A 21,707-nucleotide genomic window follows, 5' to 3' on the forward strand; every position below is an offset into this window, starting at 1 on the left:
GTTAATCCCTTTATACAGATGATATAGCTTTTTTGATTAGAGGTAGCATTTCAATTTTACTGCAAATAGGATGAAATTTACAATTAATAGGTCAAACAGTGGGCAAATAGATGAAGATTTAAAGTTTTCAGTCACTAAAACACGTTATGTGTTTTTACTAACAGGATTAATAGACCTGTACTTGATTTGAAATTCTATGGTCAAACTCCTGAAAATATGTCAGTGGTGAGATTTCCAGGCATGTGGATGGATAATAAGCTGACATGGAAGCACCATATCAGTAAAATAATTGAGAACTGTAAAGGGGCATTAAATATCCTGAGGCATCTGTGTGGGTGTTCTTGGAGTGCAACATTAAAATCTTTGTTGACCATTTATATTTGTTTAATTCAATCTGTTCTTGATTCTGGCTGTGTGGCTTATGGATCAGTTTCATGTTCAACTTTAAAATACTTGGGTGTGATACGAGCACAGGCTTTAAGATTTTGCTGTGGTGCAGTAAAGTCGTCCCTTCTTTCGGCTTTACTGGCTGAAATGGGACTATTGCCCCTCCAGCGACAGAGGTTGAAGCTGATGTTAACAAATTGGATTAATTTGAGAGGGCAAAGAAATTATCATCCTGTGCTAGAGGACATTTGGTTTTCAGTTTTAGATGGCTGGGTTCATATCACGCAGGGAACATGGGTGTATTGTTGGGTGTACTGTACTCAGGTGTAATCTTGAATACAGGGCAACGGTAGGAAACTTCGTCGCATGGTGTGAGCAGAATTATCTGCCGCTTAATGTGAAAAAGACGAAGGAGCTGGTGGTAGACCTGAGGAGAGCTAAGATACCGGTGACCCCTGTTTCTATCCGGGGGGGTCAGTGTGGACATGGTGGAGGATTACAAATACCTGGGGATACAAATTGACAATAAACTGGACTGGTCAAAGAACACTGAGGCTGTCTACAAGAAGGGTCAGAGCCGTCTCTAATTCCTGAGGAGACTGAGGTCCTTTAACATCTGCCGGACGATGCTGAGGATGTTCTACGAGTCTGTGGTGGCCAGTGCGATCATGTTTGCTGTTGTGTGCTGGGGCAGCAGGCTGAGGGTAGCAGACACCAACAGAATCAACAAACTTATTCGTAAGGCCAGTGATGTTGTGGGGATGGAACTGGACTCTCTGATGGTGGTGTCTGAAAAGAAGATGCTGTCCAAGTTGCATGCCATCTTGGACAATGTCTCCCATCCACTACATAACGTACTGGGTGGGCTCAGGAGTACATTCAGCCAGAGACTCATTCCACCGAGATGCAACACAGAGCGTCATAGGAAGTCATTCCTGCCTGTGGCCATCAAACTTTACAACTCCTCCCCGGAGGGTCAGACACCCTGAGCCAATAGGCTGGTCCTGGACTTACTTCATAATTTACTGGCATAATTTACATATTACTATTTAACTATTTATGGTTTTATTAATATTTATTATGTATGGTGCAACTGTAACGAAAACCAATTTCCCTCCTGATCAATAAAGTATGACTATGACTATGACTATTGGATGATACAATATGTCCCACTGTAGCTTTCTCCTTAACCCCATTTTGTGTTTTTTTTCAATGACTGTAGTTAATTTTAGGTTACACAAGTGGATTCTGTTCTGCCTGAGAGTCTGTTGGTTCATGAGTTTATTAATGACAGTTACTATCATACAGTAACCATTTTTACAGATGGATTGAAACATAATTTAACTGGGAATGTTAGTGTGGCTGTTTTCTTTTTTCTGTGTGTCTGAATTGCAGGTGATGATTAAGAAATCACTTACCAGCCATTTATGGGTATATGAAGCAGAATTCTTTGTCATCATTACAGTGGGTGGAGGAAATTGTTGCTTACAAACTTGTAATTTGTTCAGAATCCTTTTCGGGTTTGATGGTTTTTGCAATATCTTCAGGTCAGACATTTTTTACAAGAATATTTAAGTAATTTTCCATATATACAAGATTCTGACCTTATTTTAAAAACGAACTCTTTAGTGAAAGGCTTTATTGGGAAAATTTATAATTTACTGTTACAACAGGACAATTCTCCTTTCCTTAACATCAAGCAAGATTGGGAACGAGAGTTTAATATGACCTTGATATCAGAGGATTGGTTGTGAATTTTGTGCCAGTCATTATCTAACTTAATTTAAAATTGTACATCATTATTATTTGACGAAGGAGAGATTGTCTAAAATTTTTCCTAATGTAAATAATCAGTGTGATAGATGCAAAACTGAGATAGCTACATTGACACATATGTTTTGGTCGTGTTCTGTATTGAAACAATTTTGGAAATCCATTTTTTTAATAATCTCTAAAGCCTTAAGAATCCATTTACAGCCTAATAAATTGACAGTTTTGTTTGGTATAATTCCTCAACATATTCACGGTATTTCTATATCTGACCAGTATGTAATTGCATTTGTCACATTATTGGCTAGAAGGGCTATTTTATTAAGATGGAATGATGCCTCTGCTCCCACTTTGATACAATGGTTCTTTCAGGTGATTTTATGTCTTAGTTTGGAAAAAATTAGAAGTGGAACTTTTGATCGTAAATTTGACTTTGAGAAAAGGTGTGGCTCTTTTGCCCGTTATTATCATTTGACTTGAGTTAATTAAGATGGTCCTTTTCTGATGCTTGGTTATATGAATTTAGTTGGTAGTTTGATGTCTTTTTTATGGAAGCTTGTATGGCGGAAAGCTCCGGGGTTGTGCTCCAAATGGGTTTTTTCCCCCTTTTTTTTAGTTATTAGGGGTTTTCTCTGTTTTAGTTAGTAGGGGTTCCTTTTTATTCCTTCTTGCCTTTTTTCCATAAAAAAAGCTTTAATACTTTGTTTTTTGATTATTATTGTTTTTCTGTTTAGCCTGGTTGATAATTTAACTCTTACTCTATATATGGATATAGAAACATAGAAAATAGGTGCAGGAGTAGGCCATTCGGCCCTTTGAGCCTCCACCGTCATTTATTATGATCATGGCTGATCATCCAACTCAGATATGTTATCTTGATTATTTTGATGTATTTTTCTCTTGTTGATTTTCAATAATAATTAATAAAAAGATTTAAAAAGCAAGAAAAGGGTTTGATGAGCCTTAAAACAGGTCATTCTAGCAGTAGGTCAGATTGACTGTTGGGACCTCGTCAAGCAGTATTTCATAAACAAATTTGGTTTATGTGTCTGCACCTTATGGGCCCTGCACAGCGCACTGGTGAGGGAAATGATGGGGCTGACTGTTTAGCAACACAACCTGTTAAAAGTTCAACTGTGGATATAGACTTTCCACTTAGCAAATCTTAGCTTAGGGGTTGGTAGTGTTAAGAGTTAGGGCCTTATGGCAAGAGTTGTAGGATACAGGACAGGCACCTTCACGGAATACATAAACCAGTCGGGTTTATGGAAGAAGGGCTAAAAATAAGAATGGAAGAAATAATATTGACACGACTTAGAAATGCCCACACGATGTTTAATTATGCCTTGTATCTAATTGGAAAGCATCATTCTGTGTCGTGTACATTTTGTCATTATGAAACTGGTAAACACATACTATTTCAGTGTGAAGCAGATATGGCTGAAAAAATCAAATGCAGTCTTCAGTACAATCTTTGGTAGGGTTGGTTGTGTTCAGATAAAAACTTTATTAAGTTAAGGGACTAGCTTTAAATTAATTCGCAGTATTGAACCGGCAAAGGCCTATAATAACGGTAGCGTCACAATTATATCGGGGACATCAATATGCAAAGGGTTGGGAAAATCAGGTTGTTGTTAGATCACGATAGGGCGTTTGTTGAATGCCTACGAGACGGCTTTTTAAAACAGCTTGTGTTTGGGCCTACTTGGGGGAAAGACCATCTAAGATTGGGTGTTGTGTAATAACCCTGATCATCTCCAGGAGCTGAAAGTAAAGGAACCCGTTAGAGGCAGTGATCATAATATAATTGAATTCATACTGCATTTTCATAGGGAGAAGCCTAAGTCACATGTATCAGTCTCGCAATGGAATAAAGGGAATTACAGAGGCATGAGAGAGGAGCTTGCCCAGGTGAATTGGAGGAGGATACTGTGGGGACGATGGCTGAACAGAGGTGGCTGACGTATCTGGGAATAGATTACAAGGCGCAGGAGAGACATGTCCGACAGAAGAATTTCTCAGATGGCAGCGGTGGGAATCCATGGCTGACAAGGGAAGTTAAGGACTGCGTGTTACCTAAGGAAATGCATATAAGGGAGCAAAGGTGAGTGGGATGTTGGATTATTGGGATGCTCTTAAAATCCAGCAAAAGGCAACAAAAAAAAAGCCATAAGAATGTTAAAGATGAAATATGAAGCAAACTAGCCAATAACATAAAGCAGTATACTAAAAGTTCATTTTCAGTTACATGAAGAGTGAAAGGGAGATGAGAGTTGATATTGGATTGGAAAATGATGCTGGTGAAGTAGTGGTGGGGGACAAAGAAATGTCAGATGAACTTAATGAACACATTGTATCAATCTTCACTGTCTTTTCCTGTCAGCACCGCCCCACTGGTCACATTTAACCTGTCTCAGTGCGGGTGGACTTTAGGACCCGGGGGAGCTCAGGACCCGCCGCCCCGCGGCTGCTGCTGAATCCGCGGTGTTTCTGTTCCGTTGTCGGATGCGGTGAACGAGTTAAAATTAACAGATCGATAATTCTCATCTCGTGTTTATTTCACTCTCCGCACATTTATATTTACAGTGACTTTACCCCTGACGCCGGTCCCGGGACCCGACCCGTTTACAGACCCGGAGCGGAACCGGAGCAGATTCTCAGCCACTGGTTTCCATCCCAGGTCGCGAAGAAAGGATAAAGTTTCCCCGTGAATTTATTCCCAGTGAAGGTGTGGAGATCGGACTTGGTCTCCGCGTTGTAAAATGAAACTGTCCCGGACTGGTCACTGAGATAAACTCCCACCCTCCCGGGGATGGGACCGGCAGAGAGACGGGACTCAGGGGAGATGATCACGTCACAATCCCGATGTAACACGTCATCAACCCGCGCGATGACCCAGAATCCGGTATCCGGACTGAGTCTGACCTCTCCCTCCCTCTCCACAGACTCTACGGCGACTCCCAGACACCAGGCCCGATTCCCCGTCACCTCCACCTCCCAGTAATGTCTCCCCGATGTGAATCCCTCCGATCCCAGCACACATTCCCAGTATGCGAATCTCTTCCCGGTGTCAGGGAGATTCTTCAGGGTCCGGGTCCATCTCACACTCTTCCGATCCTCAGACACCTCGAGACACGGATTCGCCGTTTCCACATCCAGGGTGACAGAGACTGGGGGGAGAAGCAGAGAATTAGAGAGTCCCCGGGGATCGGGGGGAGACTCGGGCAGCGCGGCCCCGGGGACCGGTGGAAAGGCCGCTCGGCCTCAGGCGCGGTCGGATGGCCGACACGGACCTTTCCCGAGGTTTGACCCAACGAAAGCGGATGGACAACTGATGTCTCCCCAAGGGTTTCCGCTGGACGGAGAGCAGAGATTTCCCGATCAAACAGACACAAAATGCTGGAGGAACCGAGCGGGTCAGGCAGGAGGTGTGGAGAGAAATGGACAGACTACATTTCAGGTGGACATCTTCCCTCAAGAACGGAAATACATAGCGGAGATAAACAGCAGAAACTAGAGCGGGATAGGGATGGATTAAGATGGGCAGGGGGTGGGTGACTGGACTATCAGGAGGTCACAGAGTTTCTTCGGCCCAACTTGTTCGTGCCGACCAGCTTGCTTTAATGAGCAAGTCCCATTCGTCCATTATTTCATTCACCTTTCTTATCCGCGTACCTGCCAAGATCTATTTTAACACATCTTCCCTGTACCCATCTCTACAGTTGATCAAGGGCCCGCTGTAAACAGAGATAACCGTCTTCCCCTTCCACTTTATCTTTCCCGTTACTGATTTTTCACCTGGAACCTACCAGCCTTCTCCTTCCCACCCGCCCCCCACCTTCTTTTTCGGGCCTCTGCCCCTTCCCTCTACATCCTGACGAAAGGTTTCGGCCCGAAACGTCAACCGATCTTTTCCACGGATGCTGCCCGACCTGCTGAGTTCCTCCAGTATGTTGTCAGTGTTGCTTTAACTCTCTTCCCTGTCCACTGTACCATGAATTTTAGTGTCACCCATAAACCTACTAATTATGTCACCTACATTATCATCCAAATCATTAATATGATTGACAAACAACCACGGCCCCAGCACCGACCTCTGCAGGTCACAGGCTTCCAGTCCTCTGTGTTTAAGAGACACTTGGACAGACACTTCAACAGGCAAGACACAGAAGGAGAGTGACCTAATGCTGGCCAATGCGATGAATGTAGATGGGTAAATAGGTCAGCACAGAGGTGATGGGTCGAAGGGCACATTTCTATGCTGTACGGCGATGGCTCTGTGAACTGAATGGATAAGAACCCCCAAACCCCTTCCCTCGACGGGTGCTGAGAATTCCAAACAGACAGTGACCCCTGACCCTTGACTCCTCAGACAGGGAAACATCCTGGCTGCATCTGTCTCCTTTTAATTTTTACTTTGTTGTGTGCCCACTCTTTTGCATTTACATTAGCTTGTCTTCCCTTGTCAGCCATTTTGCCATTTGAGTATTTATTGATTTTGAGAATACATCTATCCTTCACCTTCCTCATTTTCCCAGAAACTGACACCATTTCTGACAAATTTACTTTGGCCAACTCCTTTCTCGGACCACTATAATTTATTTTATCCTCTGAAATACTACAACGTCAGACGTTACTTTCTGCTTATCAAATTTCAGGTTGGACTCAGTCATGTTGTGAGCATTCTCTCCTAAGGGTTCTTTTACCTAATCACCTCTGGTTCAATACATAACACCCAATCCAGTAGAGCTGTTCCCTGAGTAGTCTCATGGACAAACTGCTCGATAAAACATCACACAGCATTCAACAAATTCACTCTCTTGAGATCCATTACCAACCTGATTTTCCCAATTGACCTGCATGTTGAAATAAAAAACTCAACCCACGAGGATTCAATATCTTCCTATCCTATCTCACTTCTTTCTACTGATTTACCAGCAGAACCACACCAAGCCCCCTGTCTACCTTCCAATACCACTGATACATTGTGTAACCTTGGACATTCAGCTCCCAACTACAACCATCCTTCAGCCATGATTCAGTGATGGCCACAGAATCATATCTGACAATCTGTAATCAAGCAATAAGATAATCCACCTTCTTTCTCACACTCCATGCATTGAGATATAACACCTTGTGTACTGTATCTGCTACCCTTTTTATTCTGCATCCTAATGCACTGATACTCACACTGCTGGCTGCAATTTTGTCCTCGCATCTGCCCGCCCTAGCTAACAGTTTGACTGCATGATGTCTTTGCATTTTTGCTATCAGTCCTGTCGCTTCACTCGTTCTCAACCCACGCCCTCCGCCCAACCAAATTACAGACAATTTTCACTTCAAATTGGAACTTAACAGAACAAGGAGAAATGGATCTTTGTAAGTTTTACCTCGATTAACGGCATCAAGTGTTTCTCTCAGCACCGTGTTCAACAAATAGGGGTGATCGAATTTTTCAAACGGTTGGGCCTCATCTGTCATTGACAATTCCTGCACATGGTCATTAATCCTGTAAATATTAAACTGCTTGTTATAAACTGCAAGTTTCAACTATACAGGTTTTCAATGAAGAGTATGTCCTACCTCCTGTTCCGACGAGCTTCCTCCTGAAATAAATCACACATAAATCTGATTAGACTTGGACTTACTGTCCACATCCTGAATTTCATCCAAATCATTCAAAGGTGTTGAAAATTCCCACTCTCACGGTAACTCACAAACACAACCAATACAGAACCACGGATTAAATTACAGGGAAAGTCTCTGAATGTTAGACCATTACTGAGAGGATGAAACTTAGAAGGAAGACAGGACAGGTTGTGTATTTTCATCTGGGTACGACATTACGATGATAAGATGTAAGAATTTAAGATCAGTGATGGATTTAATTATGTGCTCAGGGCAGGGGGGTAGATGTACCTCTATTTATGGGAAGAATTGTGGGAGATGAAATTCCAGGTGGATTTTAATAAATCCCATATGAAATTTAGTGAAGAGTAACTCGCTACCACAGGAGTGGTTGAAGCGGAACAGCAGAGATTGAATGTAATGGGAAAACTGGATAAACACGTGAGGGACCATGGAGTTCAGGGTACTGTTTCTGGGTGTGGGAAGAGAATTCTCAAGCAGGGACATTGTTAGAGGATGACGGACCGAATGGCCTGTTTATGATGGAGACCGGATGAGATGTACCCCAGGCCACTGTGGGAGGTGAGGGAGGAGATCGCTGAGCCTCTGGCGATGATCTTTGCATCATCAATGGGGACGGGAGAGATTCTTGAGGATTGGAGGGCTGCAGATGTTGTTCCCTTATTCAAGAAAGGGAGTAGAGATAGCCCAGAAAATTATAGACCAGTGAGTCAACTTCAGTGGTTGGTAATTTGATGGAGAAGATCCTGAGAGGCAGGATTTGTCAAAGGCAGGTCGTGCCTTATGAAACCGATTGAATTTTTTGAGGATGTGACAAAACATATTGATGAAGATAGAACAGTAGATGTAGTGTATATGGATTTCAGCAAGGGATCCAAGGGGACATTGATTTGTGCAACCAGAATTGGCTTTCCCACAGAAGGCAAAGAGTGGTTGTAGATGGGTCATACTCTGCATGGAGGTCGGTGACCAGTGGTGTACCTCAGAGATCTGTTCTGGGACCCCTTCTCTTTGTGATTTTTATAAACGACCTGGATGAGGAAATGAAAGGATGGGTTAGTAAATTTGATGATGACACAAAGGTTGGGGGTGTTGTGGATAATGTGGAGGTCTGTCAGAGTTTACAGCGTGACAGCGATAGGATGCAAATCTGGGCTGAGAAGTGGCAGTTTGCAGTTCAAACCAGATAATGGTGAAATATGATGGCAGACTTTGGTATTAATGGTAAGACTCTTGGTAGTGTGGAGGATCAGAGGGATCTTAGGGTCCAAGTCCATAGGACACTCAAATCTGCTACACAAGTTGACTGTGGTTAAGAAGAGATTCGGTGCATTGGCCTTCATCAACCACGGGACTGAGTTTAGGAGCCGAGAGGTAATCTTACAGCTACGTAAGAGCCTGTTCAGACCCCACTTGGAGTGCTGTGTTCAGTTCTGGTCGCCTCACGACTGGAAGGATGTGGAAACCATAGAAGGGGTGCAGAGGAGATTTACAAGGATGTTGCCTGGATTGGGGAGCATGCCTTATGAGAATAGGTTGAGTGAACTCGGCCTTTTCTCCTTGGAGCGATGGAGGATGAGAGGTGACCTGATAGAGCTGTATAAGATGATGAGAGGCATTGATCAGAGTCAGAGGCTTTTTCCCAGGGCTGAAATGGCTAGCACGAGAGGACACAGTTTTAAGGTGCTTGGAAGTATGTACAGAGGAGATGTCAGGGGTAATATTTTTACGTAGAGAGTGCTGAATGTGTGGAATGGGCTTCCGACAGCGGTACTGGATGCCAGTACGATGGGGTCTTGTAAGAGACTCCTGGATAGGCACATGGAGCTCAGAAAGATAGAGGGCTATGGGTAAACCTAGGTAATTCCTAAAGTAAGGACATGTTGGACTGAAGGGCCTGTATTGTGCTGTAGGTTTTCAATGTTTATATTTCTACGTTTCTAATGTGAAACTTATGTGAAAAGATAAAGAAACATTGAAAGTTTCCCTAACCTGATGGAAACCGGATATGGAGGATAAGTCTGATGTGTGGGTCACATTCTTTGTTTTCACGGATTGACAGAGAGACCGTCACACCCACCGCACCAGACACACTCACAGCCTGTGACTGGAACTGGGTGTTAATGGGAGTTTTAGAGGATATTTAATGTGATAAGTAAGTAGACAATCAGCAGCTCTGTGTTATGATCAGAATAAATTATTTCAGAGAAGTTTGCATTCTGTCCTGGGACGTAACAGTTTACTGCCATTTATTAATGCTGTGTCTAGGAGCAACGCATCTGTTTTCTGTCTTTCATGGCCTTGTCAGCATTGTTTTCTGTGGTATGTGATTGTTACAGCAACTAGTCACGTGTGTGGCGGCCTGGTAATAGCGAAGGGAATAAGTTACGTATCCATGCTTTGTCCTGGGCAGTTTTGAGCTGAGGACGGAAGATATCTTGTTGTTTGTTGACCGCTTCGTTGCTGATTAATTTACGATTAATTACACTGAAGTTTCATTGCCTCATGATCGTATCTTGCAGATAAAGGGTCGAATACCTGTCTTCGACATTTTGGAACGTCGTTATTGGAGTGACTGGAGGGCTCGTCATACAATCATAACAATCTGTGTGACGTCACCAGCAGCGGCAATTGGTTTGTTAGAATTGGCCGCTGTGCTGTGTTTATTTCAAATATACCACTGTTCATTTAGTGCCCTTTGACAGAAACAAATTGAAATAAAATCCCTCACCTTGAGAAAAATCACACTGTCTTTCTGATCCATCTGTTCCTTTAACATAGTGATTTCCTCCTGAATAAGCCTTATATGCTTCTGAATCTCACAAAGATTTTTCTCCATTGGATTGAGAATCCTCTTCTCTTCTTCCCGGAGATCCCTGAGTAAACTCTGCTCTTTCTCAGTGATAATCTGGCGCAGTTCAGCAAACTGGGATGTGACGTGGGACTGAAGGCTGTGTGACTGTTCCTGTCGAATGAAAGGTGAAGATGAATTTACTGTATTGCTATGTGTATTTCCTTATGACATTAAGGAGACCATTCGGTCCATTAATGTCCATGCTAACTCTGAAACATTCCCATCAACCCCATTCACTTACATTTTTCTGAAACCAATTCTCCCCATTGACCCATTAACTCCTACCTGATTCACATACACCCTCCCTCACCTTCACAGGGTTAATTGTATTTAACCATTCATGCAGTATGTCCATGGAATGTGTCTGAAACTGTCGTGGTCACAGGGAGAACATGCAAACTCCACACAGACAGCACCAGAGGTCAGGATCGAACCCAGGTCACTGGAGCTGCGATACTCTGCTATTCTGCATTAAAGGGAGCAAAACTTTACAGTAATATCAGAAATTCCGCTCAGGAAGCCTCACCCGAACTCCGGAAATCTTCTCTTTCTGTTGCTGCTCCTTTTCCTGGAAGTCTGATTTCTTTTTTGTGAGAGAGTGTAAGGAAGATTTTAGCTGATCCTGGAAGTCAGAGAGAGAGAAGGAAAAAGTAAAAAAAAAAATGGATCAAAAAGAAATAGGCGATCAAACCCGATCATCACACACAAAATGCCGGAGGAACTCAGTGAGTCAGGCAGCATCTACCAGGGGAAATAAACAGTCGACGTTTCGGGATGTGACCCTTCATTTGGACTGGCAGGAATGGCGCAGAAGCCAGAATAAAACGGTTGGGGATGAGAACCAGCTGACAGGCGACGGGTGAGACAACGTGAGGGGGAACGTGGGGGAGGTGATGAAGTGAGAAGCTGAGAGGGGACAGGTGGAAGAGGAAAGGAACTGGAGAAGAAGGAATCTAATACGAGAGGACAATCGACCATGGAAGAAACTGGAGGAACTGGGGCTGTTTGGGGCCCTGGATGGTGACGAGTGAGGAGGTTAGGAGTCAGGTGTAGCACTTGTCCCGCTTCCAGGTGTCAGGGCCAGGAGGGAGATCAGTGGGGAGGAGCGAATGGATAAGGGCGATACAGTCCGGGGAGCGATTCCTACAGAGAGCGGAGAGTTGTCGGGTGTGGGATGGGCTGTGGGACGGATAGATGGTAGAATCCCGTTGGAGATGGCGAAAGTTGCAGAGAATGATGTGTTGGTTACGGAGGCTCGTGTGATGGCATGTAGGAGAAAGGAAATGCGTTAAGTATTAAATTAACGTTAGTTTTTACCATGTAGATTTTAACAGCTTCTTTAATCGGCATGAAGCGGTGCTCTCTGTGTTCCTCCGCAACTGCACAGATCACACAGATCAGTGTCTTGTCCGTTTCACAAAACAGCTTCAGTTCTTCCTCATGTTCCTCGCACTGAAGTTTACTTTCCTTCCCTTTCCGATTTAGGTTTAGATTTCGAGCTTTTTCAGCCAGATTTGCTAAGGCCCGATTGGCCCTGAGGGTGCGGTCAGCAAACACCTCTCGACATTCCGGGCAGGAGTTTCTCTCCTCCCTTTCCCAACACCGTGTGATACAAGAGCGACAGAAGTTGTGTCCACACTTCAGTATAACCGGATCGGTGAAGAAATCCAGACAGATGGGACAAATTACCTCCTCGGTCCAACTCTCGGCCGGTGCTTTCGAAGCCATGTTAACTCCCGGCACTTCCTGATTCAGAACGCTTTCACTTTCGGGGAGCTGCCGATCCCCTGCAGTACCGCGATTGTCCACTACACGCGCTGCAGACTCATGGGTGAACATGGTTTTGCTGGATGTGTTCAGTGGAAATTCTGGCCATTTCTATGTTTAGTGTGGATCAAAAACACATTAAACAGGCAACAGATAAGAAAACGTGGCCATGGACTGTCTAAGCCCGGCTACGAGCGGAGAAGAGTTGGCTATATGGATAGCAACCCCATCTCGTAAAAACCTCGTGCGACAAAAATGTCAGCTGAATCTCCAAAGGCCCCATCGCTGCGATCCGGAGGACCTTCACATGGAAGACGATTGAAGTCCTGTGATCATCCTCGGATCGAGGATGAGGAGAAATTTCCCCACCCACAGTGCGGTGAATATTTGGAGTATTCTCCACAAGTTTTCTAAATTAAAAGGGCTGCTGCTGGCGGCCTGTGCCCCAGTGGGAGTGATGGGCTGAAAAAGAAGCTGAACAGAAATGAAGCCGGAGAGAAGAGCCTGGTTCAGTCTGAGGCAGGGCTCAGGGGGGAGTTCTAAAGACATGAGAGACTGCAGATGCTGGAATCTCTGGTGAGAAACATGATGCTGGAGGAACTGAGCGGGTCAGGCAGGATCTATGGAGAGAAATGTACAATCGACTTTCCGGGTCGAGATCCTTCACCTGGACTTTCTCAGCCCGAAATATCGATTGTCCATTTCCCTCCACGGATGCTGCCTGACCCGTTGAGTTCCTCCAGCAGCTCGTTTTTTCTAAATCTTTCTCCAGGTCTAAAGAGAGTCAGAGTGGAGTGTAAAACGGTGGATTTGTGAACAGTGACAATAACTATTAAATTAGCTCATGCCAGGAGAGTGGGGATGTGGAGAGAATATTGTGCTGTGCAGTGGTGATGACCGACCTGTGGCTGCAGGAAAAAGCACAGCACTGGACATTCTACGTCACAGGGTGGAAAATGATATTTGTTTTCGGCGAGGTCCTGATTTCAACAGCCCTTCGTGTGAAAAACTTCGTGACTGAACCCATGTCAGTCCCGTCTCCAACAGAAGCCCAGTCTCCCTCACTCTGGACACAGATCAGATGCTGATACTTCTTTGTGTCAAAGTAAGCTTTATATAAAATATTCAGCATGATAAAACGTGCAATGCCTTTCCCCAAAGAATTTACATTTGTCGTCTATGCCGTGTTTAGTGTTTTACATTCTTTAAAACCGATAGGACTGTTGTCGCGCATGTGCCCCCCGCCCCCCGGGATGTTTCACTCCTACAATAACTGGGAGGCTTCCTCAGCCGACCCGGCCCCTCCCGGTCCAGTACTAGAGGATCTCTATAGTTTCAATGGTGTCCCTGCAGCCTGGAATGTGCCAGTCGGCAGCATTCCTCCACGACAGGGATTCCCCAACTCTTTTATGCCAAAGACCAATTCCATTAACCTTGGACCCCAGGGTGGAAACCCCTGCTCTCCGGACATCTCGATATGATGACAGACCAACAAGTTTCGGGGGTCTTTCACCGAGTTGATGATCTTCCAGCAGCACTTGATGTCCGTTTTCCTGTGCGTCCTGGGAACAGCCCGAAGATCAGTGACCCTTCTGTCACGCAGCTGCTGTGACACAGGCCCTTGCATCTTTCTCCACACATCTTCACCAGCCCACAGTCCGCAAAGAGCTGAGTGACCGTCTCGTCTCCACTGCAGTAATCTCGGGGCAGCGCGCTGTGGGAGTGATCTCCGGGCATGCAGCAAGGATCAGACTGGGAGGCCCTTCTCACCGACAGCCAGGTAAGGTCTTGCTGCCTGTTGGTGAGATCTGGTGAGGAGGCATTCTGCCAGATGGTCTGAACTGTCTGCTTAGCGAACCACTCCACTATGTCCATCCAGTTCTTCTCCTGCAGTAACTGCAGGACATTCCGTGCTGACCACTGTCTGATGTTCTTGTGGTCAAAGCTGCTGGTCTGAAAGAACACTGTAACCAACTTCATTATCACAAGCAACCAACAAACAACAAACAACAAACAAACCCCCCTCCCACTTTCAAATCTCTTACTAACTCTTTCTTCAGTTAGTCCTGACGAAGGGTCTCGGCCTGAAATGTCGACTGTACCGCTTCCTAGAGATGCTGCCTGGCCTGCTGCGTACACCAGCAACGTTGATGTGTGTTGCTTTCATTATCACAAGGTTCACATGGAGAAGCTTCCTGATTGAGACAGACACAGTCTCACAGGGTATTTACAGGGTAGGGGCAGGAATGATATTTCTCCTGGCTGGGCAGTGGAACCGGGGATCACAGACTCAAAATCCAAGGTCACCTCAGCAGGAATGAGATGAGAATAAATTTCCCCGCCCACAGTGCGGTGAATATTTTGTGTTTTCTAAATTAAAAAGACATATTTAGGGGCTCGGCCATGATGGATGGGAACTTTGAAGGAAAGTGGCGCTGAGGTCGAGGATCAGCCATTTCTAATTGAGGGGCAGAACAGCGCAAGGGACCGAACGGCAACGCCTGCTCCTGTTTCTTATTTTCTAAAGCACGAATTTACCTTTGCGCCTTGTTCTCCCTTGGCTTTCAGCCTGTCGGATTGCACAGGGGTGCGGTGAGAGCTCCGGAGATCCATCGGCAGCCGCTGCGGTTATTTCATCTCTTGTTATTTATCGCTATTTCTCCATATTTGCATTTGTACCGTTTGTTACCTTCAGCACTCTGGTTGATCTTTCACTGCCTGCTTCTGTTATGGTTACTATTGTTTACTTTTTCTGAGTATGTCCGCAGGAAAATGCTTCTCGGGGTTGTATGTGGTGACTTATCTAAACTCTGATGATAAAATTTACTTTGATCTTTGAGCTTCGGTGAACTTCCATTGATTCTGAGAACAAACTGTGAATGACATATTTTGATTGTTAATAAGTCTTAACACTTGACCAAGAGTTGAGAGTAAACACATGATTTACTGTAAACATCTTTCATTTGTAAATGAACAGAGTCAACGCAAAATTTTATTGTTAATAACTGTATTGAATAAGGACTCACAGTCAACGAATGGTTTTCTTTTTCTGTATGTAATTATTTTTATTTTGTAATATTTCTGAATAAAGTATTTTTGGAAAAAAAAAGACATTTCCGTCTCCCGGCAGCAGCCCGTCCTCAGACACACTCACAGCCAATCATCGATCACTGCTGGGAGAAGGATGCTCTCATTGGTTGAGAGGTGTCAGTGGGCGGGACGCTGAGCGCTGGAAGCGGGCCGGAGTCCGGAACCGGGACCGAGTGAGGCCGGAGACTGGGAGCTGCGCCTCGGGTTTCGGCTGCAACACCGGCCGGTCCTGAATCCTTTCGAAGGCAGAGCTGAAGAGACTGGCGGAGATTCCGTGAGATGTTTCAGCTACACGGAGGGCGCCCGGTCTTTCCCCGCCGAGGATCGGGGCCTGTTGTCTGGACTCGTCCCCTGCTGCTGGGAGACGGGAGCTGCCGATGGATCTCCGAAGCTCTCACCGCTCCCCTGTGCAATCCGAATGGCTGAAATCCAAAGGAAAACAAGGCACAAAGGTAAACTCATGCTCTAGAAAATAAGAAACAGGAGCAGGCGTGGCCATTCGGCCCGCTGCGCCTGTCCTACCCTTTCCTCAGAATACACCCGATCTTTAACCTCAGCGCCACTTTCCTGCAACGTTCCCAGCATCGCAGAACCCTTAAATTTGGCCTTTGAATTTAGAAAACTTGTGAAGAACATTCCAAATATTCACCACAATCTGAGTGAGGAAATTTCTCCGCACCCTGTCAAAACCCTGTGAAACTATGTCTGTCTCAGTCAGACCACCTCTCATTTCTCTAGTTTTGAGACAGGCCCAGTCAGTGTAATCTCCCTGAGGACACTACCACATCCCTGAAATCAATCTGGGAAAATCCTTCATTCCCTTTATCCCATAGACTGTCTCCGGGAAGGAGACCAGACCTGTGCACAGTGTTCCATGTTGGCCCTCAACAGGACCCCACATACCTTCAGAGGCGCTTTTTATTCTTGCATTAGACCATAAAACCATTTTCCCTGCCATGTCTGCTCGCCATTTCATCATGGCTGATCCAATTTTCCTGTCTGCAGCTACAGTATCTCCTGCCGCACCCCCCACCCCGTATCCCGCCATGCCCTGACCAATCAAAAATCAATCAGCCTCTGTCTTCAATATGAATAATGACTTGGCCTCCCAAGCTGCCTGGGGCAAAGATTTCCACAGACTCAGTTCTGCCTGCTACAGAAATTCCTCCTCATCTCCGTTCCAAAAGGACACCCGTCTATTTTGAGGCTGTGTCCTCTGGTCTTAGACCCGCCCACCAGAGGAAACATCTTCTCCACATTCACTCCATCACGGTCCTTCAGGATTCAATAGGTTTCAATTAGGGTACCTTTCAGTCTTCTGAATTCCAGTGAATTCAGGCCCAGAGCCAGCGAACGATTTTCATATAACAAGCCATTTAATCCTGGAATCATTTTCATGAACCACATTTGAACCCTTTCCAGTTTCAGCTCACCCTTTCCAAGATAAGGGACACAAAACTGTCCTCAGTACTCCAAGTGAGGCCTCACCAGTGCTTTATGAAGACTCAACGTTACATCTTTGCATTTATAGTCTCGTCCTCTTCAAATGAATGGTGACATCACATATGCCTTCCTCACCACAGACCCCTGCAAATTAACCTTCAGGGAATCCTGCACAAGGACTCCCAAATCCCTTTGCATCTCAGTTTTTGAATTTTCTCTCCATTTAGAAAATAGTCCATTAGACTAATAGACAATAGACAATTGGGGCAGGAGTAGGCCATTCAGCCCTTCGAGCCAGCACCGCCATTCACTGTGATCATGGCTGATCATCCACTATCAGTATCCAGTTCCTGCCTTATCCCCATCACCTTTGATTCCACTATCTTTAAGAGCTCTATCCATCTCTTTTTTGAAAGCATCCAGAGACTTGGCCTCCACAACGTTCTGGGGCAGAGCATTCCATATATCCACCACTCTCTCTGGGTGAAAAAGTTTTTCCTCAACTCCGTTCTAAATGGCCTACCCCTAATTCTTAAACTGTGGCCTCTGGTTCTGGACTCACCCATCAGTGGGAACATGCTTCCTGCCTCCAGCGTGTCCAATCCCTTAATAATCTTATATGTTTCTATAAGATCCCCTCTCAGCCTTCTAAATTCCAGAGTATACAAGCCCAGTCGCTCCAATCTTTCGACATATGACAGTCCCGGGTATTAACCTTGTGAACCTACGCTGCATTCCCTCAATAGCAAGAATGTCCTTCCTCAAATCTGGAGACCAAAACTGCACACAGTACTCCAGGTGTGGTCTGACCAGGGCCCTGCAGAAGGACCTCTTTGCTCCTATACTCAATTCCCCTTGTTATGAAAGCCAGCATGCCATTAGCTTTCTTCACTGCCTGCTGTACTTGCATGCTTGCTTTCAGTGACTGATGTACAAGAACACCTAGATCTCGTTGTGCTTTCCCTTTTCATAACTTGACTCCATTTAGATAATAATCTGCTCTCCCGTTCTTACCAGCAGAGTGGATAACCTCACATTTCTCTACATTAAACTGCATCTGCCCACTCACCCAGCCTGTCCAAGTCACCCTGCATTCTCATAACCTCCTCCTCACATTTCACACTGCCTTCCAGCTTTGTGTCATCGGCAAATTTGCTAATGTTACTTTTAATTCTCTCATCCAAATCATTAATATATATTGTAAACAGCTGAGGTCCCAGTACTGAACCCTGCAGTACCCCACTGGTCACCGCCTGCTATTCTGAAAAGGACCCGTTAATCGCTACTCTTTGTTTTCTGTCAGCCAGCCAATATTCAATCCATTGCAGTACTCTGCCCCCAATACCATGTGCCCTAATTTTGCTCACTAATCCCCTATGTGGGACTTTCTCAAAGGCTTTCTGAAAGTCCAGGTACACTATAAGAACCATAAGACATAAGAGCAGAATTGGGCCATCTGGCCCATCCAGTGCTCCACCATTCAATCATGGCTGATCCTTTTTTTTAAATCTCCTCCTGAATCCCAGAACCTGGCCTTCTCTCTGTAACCTTTGCTGTCATGTCTAAACAAGAAGCTGTCAATCTCTGCATGAAATACACCCAACGACCTGGCCTTCACAGCTTCATGTGGCAACAAATTCCACAAGTTCACCACCCTTTGCCGAAAGAAATTTCTTTGCATCTCTGTTTTCAAAGGGCGCCCCTCTATTCTGAGGCTGTTCCCTCTTGTCCTGGACACTCACAGCATGGGAAACATCCTTTCTATATCTACTCTGTCTTGGCCTTTCAACATTCTAAAGGTTTCAATGAGATCCCCGCATCATCCTTCTGAATTCCTGCAAGTATAGACCCAGAACCATCAAACGTTCCTCCTATGATAACCCTTTCATTCCTGGAATCATCCTTGTGAACCTCCTCTGGACCCCCTCCAATGCCAGCACATCTTTTCTCAGATGAGGGGGCCAAAACTGTTCACAATACTCAAGGTGAGGCCTCACCAGTGCCTTATAAAGCCTCAGCATCGCATCCCTGCTCTAGTATTCTAAACCTCTTGAAATGAATGCTAACATGGCATTTGCCTTCCTCATCACCGAACCAACTCAACCTGAAAGTTAACCTTCAGGGTGTTCTGCACAAGGACTCCCAAGTGCATCTGCAGCTCAGATTCCTGGATTTTCTCCCCGTTTAGAAAATATTCCACTCGTTTATTTCTACTGCCAAAGTGCCTGACCAGGTATTTTACAACATTGTATTTAATTTGTCATGTTCTTGCCCATTCTCCCAATCTGTCTGAGTCCTTCTGCATCCTACCTGATTCCTCAACATTACCAGCCCCTCCACCAATCTTCGTGTCCTCTGCAAACTTGGAAACAAAGCCATCTATTCCATCATCTAATTCATTAATATACAGAATAAAAAGAAGTGGTCTCAAAACCGAGCCCTGCGGAGCACCACTAGTCACTGGCAGCCAACCAGAAACTGATCTTTTTATTCCCACTTGCTGCCTCCTACCAATCAGCCAATGCTCCAACCATATTAGTAACTTTCCTGTAATACCATAGGCTCTTAACTTGGTAAACAGTCTCATGTGTGGCACCTTGTCAAAGGCCTTCTGAAAGTCCAAATACACAATGTCCACTGCATCCCTTTTGTCTATCCTACTTGTAATCTCCTCAAAGAATTCCAACAAATTCATCAGCTAAGATTTTCCTGAAAGGAAACCATTCTGACTTTGTACCATCTTGTCCTGTGTCACCAAGTACTCCATCAGCTCATCCTTAACAATTGACTCTAACATCTTCCCAACCACTGATGCCAGGCTAACTGGTCTATAATTTCCTTTCTGCTGCCTTCCTCCTTTCTTAAAGAGTGGAGTAACATTTGCAATTTTCCAGTCCTCTGGCACCATGCCAGAGTCGGTTGATTTTTGAAAGATCATCTCTAATTCCACAACAATCTCTGTTGCTACCTCTTTCAGAACCCTAGGGTGCAGTTCCTCTGGTCCGGGGGACCTCCGTACCTTTAGGTCTTTCAGCTTTTTGAGCAGCTTTTTCCTTGAAACAGCAACTGCACCCACTTCTCTTCCTTCACACATTACAACATCAGGCACACTGCTAGTGTCTTCCACAGTGAAAACTGACACAAAATACTCATTTAGTTCATCAGCCATCTCCCTGTCCCCTGTTATTATTTCTCCTGCCTCATTTTCTAGCGGTCCTATGTCCACTGTCATTTCTCTTTTTAACATACATGAGACAACTCTTACTATCCACTGTGTTATCATTTGCTATTTGGTTTCAGATTTCATCTTTTCCCTTCTAATGATTTTTTACTTGCTCTCTGGAGTGTGAGGGGATCCAGGAGTGCCCCTATTAACTGATTGAAGAGAGACAGAGAGAGACATTCATCATTGATGGTTTGTTTGGATAGGAGAGAGAGAGACAGTTATTTACCACCGATACGTTGCTTTTGAAAAGAGAGAGAGAGACGAAGATTAACGGTTGGACTATCATTTTAAGGCATTGAAAGTAACTTTGGATTTTTACTGAGTTTGGAGTTGGAGACAGCACCGAGCAGCTCGAAGGTTGCTATTGTGGCCAACAGGATATTATTGATGTTACTTTCGAGGACTTGTTGCCTGCTTGTGCATTTCTTCACAGACAATGGAAGGAGGGACTCTTTGAATGACAGGTGATGCTCAGCCTGGTGAAATAAATAGGAGGTCAGATGATACAGACCTCAGACACATGATCTGGACACTGACTGAGCATTGTCGGGCCGCAGGAAAAGTGGGTTTTGGAGGATCAATCAGGCGCATTGATCCAAATTGCTATTCCAACATAGGAGAAGGGGTTGACTGGTGGGGAGGTGTCTCTGTGTCCACCCTCGCCTGGGTGATAGCTCCACCACAGAAGACCGGTCCCCCCTTGTTACAGTCACAGTCGGTGACTTGTAAAGGATTTTGAAGGACGACGAGAATATCAATGGCATCAGCTCACCTGAAGACTCATCTCCCCCCTCTCCCCCCTCCCCCTCCCCCTCCCCCCTCCCCCTCCCCCTCCCCCTCCCCCTCCCCCCTCCCCCTCCCCCCTCCCCCTCCCCCTCCCCTCTCTCCCCCTCTCCCCCTCTCCCCCTCCCCCCTCTCCCCCCTCTCCCCCTCTCCCCCTCTCCCCCCTCTCCCCCTCTCCCCCTCTCCCCCTCTCCCCCTCTCCTCCCCCCTTCTCCCCCTCCCCACCTCTTCCCCTCTCCCCCCTCTTCCCATCTCCCCCTCTCCCCCTCCCCCCCTCTCCCCCCATCGCTATTCAACTAAATACCACAAACTGAACTGAACTTTACTCAACATTGTAAGACTGTATTTTTTTACCCCTAGACTTAAAGAAGCTTGGTCTTCATATATATATTTCCACACTTACTGATTTACATACTCATATATATATTCATTGCTAACCTGTGTGATTTATCTACATTGATATTACTGTATTGCGTCGTTACTAATAAATATTAGTAGTTTATAGCAATACAAGACTCCAAAGTGTTTTCTATTTTTTGCTGGTTTCTTTATCCCTGTCACGGGGTACGTGACAGTAGGTTTTTAAAACTGTTCCAATCGTCTATCTTACCATTAATTTTTGCTTTGTTGGGAGTCTCAATAGCAACTTTGCTCATCAGCTGAATTGCTGAAACACTCTTATCTTGGAGAGCTGTCAACATGCCTCCATTGTTCATTAAACTCAGTACCATCATCAGG

General features: G+C 45.1%; 1 protein-coding gene across 1 annotated transcript; it reads right to left on the reverse strand.

Moving 5' to 3' along the window:
- Positions 1–4,273: 4,273 nt before the first annotated feature.
- On the reverse strand, positions 4,274–12,534 carry LOC140185282 (zinc-binding protein A33-like). The gene is made up of 6 exons (XM_072238669.1): positions 11,978–12,534; positions 11,187–11,282; positions 10,538–10,771; positions 7,741–7,763; positions 7,548–7,666; positions 4,274–5,327 (listed from the first exon to the last, which is right to left on the reverse strand). The coding sequence occupies exons 1-6, from the start codon at positions 12,497–12,499 to the stop codon at positions 4,783–4,785; spliced, it is 1,539 nt and encodes a 512-aa protein (XP_072094770.1). The 5' UTR covers positions 12,500–12,534; the 3' UTR covers positions 4,274–4,782.
- Positions 12,535–21,707: the final 9,173 nt, after the last annotated feature.

The sequence above is a fragment of the Mobula birostris genome, chromosome 20 (genome assembly GCF_030028105.1).
Source record: "Mobula birostris isolate sMobBir1 chromosome 20, sMobBir1.hap1, whole genome shotgun sequence".
Taxonomy (NCBI): domain Eukaryota; kingdom Metazoa; phylum Chordata; class Chondrichthyes; order Myliobatiformes; family Myliobatidae; genus Mobula; species Mobula birostris.